Here is an 8063-nt window from a genome sequence, read left to right as displayed (position 1 = left end):
GCGCACGGAACGCTGTTAGCTTCCCACCGAAGTGGTACCTATTTATCTACTTACAATTTCTTGCTTTCGAACTGCTAGGTTGGCAGGAGCTGGAACTAGAGACGGGAGCTCACTCCGCCATGCGGCACACTCAGGTCTCGAACTCCTGAACTACCGACCTTCCACAGCCTGCAGTTCAGCGTCTTAACCACTTGACCCACTGCAGCTCCTATTACATACTTACACACCTCCAAACAAAAGGACACAGCACAAAGGTTTTTAAAAAAGGAGTTGTGTTTCTTTATTCAATAATTATAACTGTAGCTGAGTTCAGCCATTACACAGGGTAGGCACAAGGTTTGGGAAAAGGGGGCACCGTTCTCTTCCTCAAGAAACCGCTACTTCACTGCTTCTCTCTCTCTCTCTCTCTCTCCCAACAGTGTCATGAAGGGCATGTCCTCCTTTTCCTCTAAACAGTCCTGTGTAATTGGTGGTAGGGAGGAAAGCCAGGGTCTGGCCCCAGGGGTGGCAGGCAGGGCCTGACTCTGCAGCTGCTCTGCAGTGGCTAGATGAGGCAGCCCAAGCTGTGAGGCGTGAGCAGTGCAGGAAGCGGACTGGCTGGCGGTGCAGTGAGGTGGCGGCGGCCCGAGGGAGGGAGTGTGCGTGGCTTCTCCGGGGTACGACAGACACTGATAAATAACAGAAAGGGCCTTTCCCTCCCCACACCCCACCCGCCCCGGGATGCCTTCTGTTGGGTTGGACGGCTGCACTCCCGCCTCCCCTCCCTTACCTTCCCGAACAGAAGGGCTGACGTAGCTGGGGGAGAAGGGTGCTGGCTTTGGTGCTCTCGCTCTTCTCACTTCACACGGCTGCACTGGCAGAGCGTTGGGATGGCAGAGTCTCTGCGTGTGTTTATGCCATGTGGCTGGGAAGGGGGAGGCAGGCGACAGTTCCAGCGAGAGGTCCTAGAAGGGCAGGAGAGTCCGGCAGTGCAGTGACGCCTTCCCTTTCTCTCGGGGCTCCTGCTCCCAAGCTGGAGGCCTGAACGTTGGGCTGCTGGGAGCTCCCGCGGGCCCGCAACTCAGAAGCCAGAGGAAAGGAGGCCGTCCGGGTCAGCAAACCAAGAGGCTCCTCTTTGGTCCCTTTCTAGGCCGAGCTGAGGGCCCTCCCCCCCTTCCGCCTAGATCCCCTCCGCCTCCTCGTAGAGCAAGGCTCCGCTGAAGACGGTAAGCGGTTCGTCTAGAGAGCGGGCCAGCCGGCCGGAAACCAGGTCCACGCAGAGGGTCTCGCCAGCTTCCATGGGGACGACAAGGGTGAAGACCGCCAGGGCCCCCGTGCTTGGCTGGCTTTCGGCCACCGGCTTGTTCTCCAGGCCTTCGGGCTGGTATCCGGCTGAGTCGCTGCGGGCAATCACCTGGTTGGAGCGGGACAGCACCGCCTCGATCTTCTCGCCTCTGTGCCCTGTCAGGATGGCGCTGACCAGGTAGCGGCCGGAAACAGGAGCCGTGAAGATCCCTGTGGGGACGAGAGGTGAGGAGAATCCCCGAGGCAAAGAGGCAGGGATTAGGAATGGGGGTGTTTTTTTGTGTTCCACTGCTGGAGTCAAGGCAGCTGCGGCTTCCGAGGCTGCCTGCGTCCCCATTAAGATCTTGCTTCCAACCAGGCGCTGGTTTTAGATGATGGGGGTGGGGGGAAAGTGCTGTCAAGTCACAGCAGCTGACTTATAGTGACCCCGTAAGCGTTTTCAAGGCAAGAGACATTTCAGAGGTGGTTTGGCCATTTGCCTGTCTATGCAGAGCAACCCTGGGTTTATTTGGTGGTGTCCCACCCGAGTACCTCCCAGGGCTGACCCGGTTTAGCTTCCAAGATCGGGATGCCCTGTTCAAACACAGCCTTCCACAGTTCAATATCTGTGTGGAGCACATTTCAGGCCGTGCAGCACCGCTTCCTAGGGCAGCAAGACATGTCTGGCCGCCCTGACTCCTCCCACTCCTTTTCTCTGTCTCCTGTCCAGCTCACATAGACTATAAAGGCCTTTTATGGTTTCCATGTTCTGTGTACTACCCTGCACACACCTAGTGTTAGAGAAAAGGTATTTTATTCATCCATGTACATGTTGGTTGAGAAGGCTGAGGTTTTGGAAGGTATGACCTTCCCAAGTTTTGATGGAGTCAAGTTATCTTTGTTGGACTCGGTGAACAACTTGGGAATAAGGTAGGAGCCGACTCTTTTGCTGGAAAAGCAAGTCCGTGAAGGAGCCAAGGGCACTTTTTCATAAATTAAAACCATGCTTAGAATCAGTTGACTGGTCATACTGATCCACAGCAACCTGGAGGCTAGACTACTGTAGCACACTCCATGCTGGGCTACCCTTGAGGACTACTTGGAAACTTCAGCTGGTGCAAAATACTGCTGCTCAACCAATCTTGTAGGCGCTGCACTGGTTTCCTACCTGTTTCTGAGCCCGCTTGAACATATCGGTTCTTACCTTTAAAGCTCTTCACGGCCTGCAGCCCTCATATCTGCAAGACTGCCTCTCCCTGTATACTCCTTGGCAACAGACGCACTCTGACAATGAAGACCTATGATTGGTTCTGACCTTCAGGTAAGTTTGGTCCTCAGTTGCCTGAGTTATTTTAAATCTGGACTGTATATTATAAATCTGTTGTCTTTGGGGGGTTTTTTTGTGCTTACTGTAATCTGCCTGGGGTCCCTTGGAAGAGAGGTGGGATAGAAACAAATTTCTCCTGAACCCTAGGACTCAAGGTGTCTCTGAAGCATTACTAAGTGACAAGAGCCTTAAAATTTCCCCCAGTAGTTCAATGCTTTGGAATCAAAGCCACTGCTGCCTCTTCCTCAAAAAATTAAAACACAAAATTAAAACACAAAATCCATCTTGGATTTTATGTAAATTAATTAGCACCAATTTTTATGTCAGATATATTGTTTTATCATGTTGTTGTTTGTATGTATATTTTAACCTTTGTAAGCCGCCCCGAGCTGAATATTGGATGGGGCGGGATATAAATCCCAAAATAAATATAAATAAATACATAAATATAAGAGTTGGGGTTACGTGTGTGACCTCCACGCCATTCTCTCTTCAACCCACTTTCCCTTCCCCACTGACCTGAGGCAGGGTCATAAAAGTTGCCGTCATTCACCAGCACCCTGTCGAAGGGGATGGTTCCGGTCTCCACGTGCCGGGAGGTTAATGCCGCAGCGAAGGAGACTTGGGGTATCCTTCCGGCAGGACCTGGCAGCCCTGCAGAAGGGAGAAGGGTGGATTAATTGGCTTCTTGGAGGTCCTTCTCTGCTCCTCCAGCTGTCCCCGAGCCATCAGACTGCGTGCTAGCCACCAAGCAACTAGCTGATTCACGTCTCTTGCTGTGGTGACTCAGTTTTAAGAGGCTCATTTGGAGGTACTTCACTACTGAGCAACAGACTAACTTCCCCCCACACACAAACACACCAGGGAGCTATCCTTTCGTTGACCTGCTCACCAAGCTTAACAAGCAAAGCAAAAAAGAATAACAGCATTCAAAGCCCGAGTTCCATACATAGCTGACACAATCTCTCAAGCTGCGTTTTCAAATGAAAGATACTTTTATCAGAACCCTACAGTTTCTGTGCAAGGCATTTCTTTAATAAAAAAAAAAAAACCCAACGGGCTCTAAGCTTTCAAATGGCAAATTACTCAGCTCAAAAGCAATGGGGGTTCATTTTACTGGGGGGGGGGATTTCTGATCTGTGGGCTGAGTGATAGAGGCAGCCCAGTTTTTCTCTTGAGGCTATTTTGATTCTGGTACATTACTGTAAGACAGGAAGGCCCAATTCTTCTTCTCACAATCAGCGTGAGTCTAAATCTATCTACTTGCTCCCCTTACTACTGCAAAACAGAACCTATGTTCGGGAAACGGGTTGATTTAAATATAAATCCAATGAATTGTAGCAAAATGACCCACTGATTAAGTGGAACACAGAATGTATGGCAGTGATCGCCAGCTGGGGAAATACAATCCACAATTGCCACACGACAGATTCCCCCCCCCCCTGCAAGATATTACCTATCTAGACTTCACTCTTATACTCCTCCCCCAGCAAGGAGCTCAGGGTCACATGCACAGTGCTCCACTCCTCTTGTTTTGCCCAAATCACAGCCCTATAAGGATTGAGAGAGTGACGGAGCCCTGATCCCACAGTGAGCTTTCATGCTGGGGCAGGGATTTGAACACTATTTCCCCCCCACCCCGATCCAAGTCCGGCATCACCTTGCACTGGTTCTCTGTTCTTTTTCTAATCTTTCAGCGTACAGAAACAGAGGAGAAGGGACAAAGTTAAATGTAATAAAGCACAGCACGGCCACCATCAAATCCAGGCCAGTTTGGCCCTGCCCTTTCATTCCAGATTCCCCGACACAGGGACAGTGACACGTGGATGTGCCCGATCTTTACCTTGCTCTCCAGGGAGACCTGCAGGAGAAAGAATGAATTTCTATAAGGATATGGGGAGTGTCAAGAGATATCCCATGGATGGGATGACATGCTCCTCCTCCCCCCATATAACCACTGGGCCCTTCTGATCCCAGAACATACACACACATGCACCCTCATGGGAAAGGTCAGGGAAGAGACTGCTCAGCTTGGACATGCTCCCAGAGGAAAGAGAGAGTCTTCACCAGTAGAGACGGCTGGTCATGCAGCTCAGTTGGTGGACAGGCCACGAGGCACACCAAGGCTGACTGGGAAGAGCTCCAAGAGGACCTCCATGAACTGGGTGAGTGGGCAACAATGTGGCAAATGAAGTTCGGTGTTGGTGATTTTAAAGTGACAAATATTGGGACCAAAAAAATCACAAGTTCAAGTATAGGCTAATAGGGTCTGAATTTGCCGAGACCGAGAGGCAAAAAGATCTTGGGGTCCTAGTGGAGAGCTCAATGAAACTGTCAGACCAGTGCGCTGCAGCGGTGAAAAAGGCAAACTCTATGTTAGGGACTGAGAATAAAATGGCCAATATTATAATGCCCTGTGTAGATCTATGGTGCAGCCTCATTTGAAATACTGTGAACAGTAAGTTCTGGTCACCTTATCTCAAAAAGGACATTGCAGAGCTGGAAAAAGTACAGAGGAGGGGCAACCAAGATGAAGAGTCTGGGACTTTTCAGTTCAGCAAAGAGATGATTGGGGGGGCGGGGCATGATAGAGGTTTATAATATTATGCATGGGGTGGAGAGTGTTGACAAAGAGAAAATTTTCTCCCTCTCCCAAAATGCTAGAACTTGAGGGCATCCAATGAAGCTGATGGCCAATAGAACTATTCAGGAGGGACAAAAGGAAATACTTCTTTACACAGAGTGAATAAAATATGGAACTTGCTGCCAGAGGATATAGTGATGGCCACAGGAATAAACAGCTTTAAAAGGGGGTTAGATATAAATTCATGGAGGATAGGTCTATCAGTGGCTACTAGCCAAGGTGACTGAGGGGAACCTCCACATTCAGAGGCACTAAACCTCTGAATCCCAGAGCCAGGAGGCAACATAAGGGGAAGGCCTTGGCCTCTATGTCCTGTTGTCCAGAGGAACTGGTTGGCCACTGTGTGAGACAGGATGCTGGACTAGATGGACCATGAGTCTGATCCAGCAGGGCACTTATGTTCTTATGAGGTTCTGCAGCTGCCATCCACCTAGGCAGCATCTCCTGTCCGGGAAGGGCAGGAAGCTCCACCTTCACCTAGCTATACCTTTACCTGGGCAGATAATTTTGGAATTCTGATCAGGCCATAACTTTTTCCTCTGTAGCCAGACAGCAGCTGTGGAGAACTATTTTTTCAAGCATGTCAGCACCAAACTGCAGTGCAGGGGGAGGGGCTTCAGCCCCCCCACCCCCAATCTTCCTGAACTGAAACGGCATTACCAAACTGTGCAGCTCTCCAATGGGGTAAATACCCCCCCAAGGCCCTTTTAGGTTGGGAAAAACTTTCCCATCCCAATCTGGCCCCTGTGACACCTAAAAACTTAGTTCCTTGCAAATGTCATCTGGCTTCAGGGAAAGCAAGTGGGGCCAGAGGAACCCAGTCCTGACTCAATAAGAAGGGCAACGTCTGGTTTGATCCTCACTGTTTATCTGCTTAACCTCTGGGAACAGGAGCCCCAAAGGGGGCCTTCCAGATTCTCTTTTGCTCCATCTAGGCTGGGGAGGAGCAACCACCTGCTGGGTTCTGGAGTCAGACATGCATCTCATCACCCTCTGTAAATTAAGGTGGGGGTTAATCATTTGGGGAGGCTCCCAAACCCTTTATAACTGGTACCCATGCAGTGTGTGCTATAGGCAGGAAGGGAAAGGAGGACGTTAGGGACAGAAGTGCTTCCGAGAGGCCGAGCACTGTCTGAGCCACTCACACCTGACCAGCTCCTCACCTGGGGGACCCACGGGGCCACTCCTTCCGTCCTTGCCAGGAGGCCCCATTGGACCTGGGACACCCGGCCTCCCTATGGGACCTTCTCTTCCTGGGAGCCCTGGAGGTCCTGAAAATGAATAAGGACGTTAGAATTCCAGCCAGCATCTCCTGCCCAGTAAGGGAGAGCCAAGGCCCTGCCCAGACCGGCTAGTTCCAGTCGCAGACTGGCAGCTGGAGGCCCCGCTCCTTCCTAGTGGTCCGCTGTACCTGTCAAGTCCTGAAGCGTGAGGTCATGCAGTTGACCCTGCAGGGTCTGGAGGGATCCGTTCAGGGTGCTGAGGCGGCGATGGATGGTGCCCAGGTGGCTGCCGTGGATCTTGTCCAGCAGGGCCCCGTGGTTGCGGAGGGTCCCGTTCACCTCGTGGAGGCAGTTCCACAAGGCTGAGACGTGCTTGTCCAGCCCTTCCTTGATCTTCCGCAGGCTGCCAGACACGTCGTCCAGCCGCTCGCAAGTGCCCTCGAGCTTCGTGAGCCGCTCCGCCAGGCCCCCGGAGGCCCGCCGGCAGTCTGACGCCTCCACCTGCAGGGTGCCGCCAAACTGGTGGATCTCGCGGCCCAGCACCTGGAAACGCTCCTCGCTTTCGCTGACGTGCTCCGTCACCTCCTGCTGCACGCGGTTGATCTCTTCGATGATGTGATCTTTGGTGGTGCCCAGCTCGTGGATGTCCGTCTGGTGCTTCTCCACCGTGGCCTGCAGCCCCGCCAGCGTCTCGTTCAGGGCACTGAAGCCCAGGATCACCTCAGACAGCTCGCCCTGCAAGGATTTGAGGTGGACGCTGGAGCTGCCGCCGATCACGCTGAAGCCGTCCAGGGGTTTCGTGGTATCCATCTCCTCTTTGCCCAGCTCCGGCCTCCTCCCCATCGGCTGGCAGGCTGCACGACAGGTCTCCACCTGCTCCCTGAGCAGCCCCAGCTCCCCTTTCAGCTCAGAGCAAGTCTGGCTGCAGCCGTCGCCTTCCAGTCCCTCGATCTCTTTCTCCAGCTTCTCCAGGCGCTTGTTAGTGCGGTTGGAATACAGCACCAGCTCTGGCGGCCCGGCGCTCATGGAGACCACCAGCCTGTTCTCCAGCTCCCCGAGCTCCCCAGCCAGCTTGCCCAGGGCTTCCGTGTTGGCCCCCACCAACCCCCGCAAGTTCTGCAGCTTGCCGGACACGTCCAGCTGGTGGACGGAGGAGCCCAGTAAGCGCAGCTGTGCCTCGTTGTCCAGCACCCGGCGTCCCAGGTCACTCAAGATGCTGCTGATCTGGGAGTCCTGGCTGCCGGGCGGGGTGCAGATCTGAGTGCAGGTGTGGACCGCCCCGCGCACTCGTTCCAGAGCCCCTTGCTGCTGCAGGGTGCTGTCCTTGAGTCCCCCCACGTCCCGCGAAAGGTTGGCCAAGGCCCGGTTGACGTGGTTCTGGAAGTCGTTGAGGCGGGAGAAGAGGAAATCCAGCTGCCCTTCGGCCCTGCGGAGCCGCTCGTCCGCTCCTTCCAACATGACCTGCAGATCCACAAAGTGTTCTTCCAGGCTGCGCTGCGTGGTGTTGACGCGGCTCTCCATCTCAGACATGCGCCTGTCCACGCTCCAGGGGGGAGGAAGGGATGATGGCCTCTGGCCTCCTCCCCCATGCTCGTTCAGCACAGCG

At 53.4% G+C, this 8063-nt stretch overlaps 1 protein-coding gene across 1 annotated transcript in view; it reads right to left on the bottom strand.

The window, feature by feature from the left end:
* Window positions 1-272: 272 nt before the first annotated feature.
* The window catches only part of EMILIN1 (elastin microfibril interfacer 1), a 17356-nt gene continuing 9565 nt past the window's right edge, over window positions 273-8063 (bottom strand). Inside the window, exons 5-9 of the mRNA XM_015415122.1 lie at window positions 6646-8047; window positions 6398-6505; window positions 4434-4451; window positions 3110-3244; window positions 273-1494 (exon numbers count right to left, since the gene is read on the bottom strand). Coding sequence (XP_015270608.1) covers window positions 1160-1494; window positions 3110-3244; window positions 4434-4451; window positions 6398-6505; window positions 6646-8047 — 1998 coding nt within the window. The 3' untranslated portion in view covers window positions 273-1159. The remainder of the gene's footprint in view (window positions 1495-3109; window positions 3245-4433; window positions 4452-6397; window positions 6506-6645; window positions 8048-8063) is intronic.

Source organism: Gekko japonicus, unplaced genomic scaffold, assembly GCF_001447785.1.
Source record: "Gekko japonicus isolate JY-2015 unplaced genomic scaffold, Gekko_japonicus_V1.1 scaffold63, whole genome shotgun sequence".
In the NCBI taxonomy this organism is placed as follows: Eukaryota; Metazoa; Chordata; class Lepidosauria; order Squamata; family Gekkonidae; genus Gekko; species Gekko japonicus.
The sequence above is the reverse complement of the archived record's forward strand: the minus strand, read 5'-3'. Positions and strand labels throughout refer to the sequence as shown.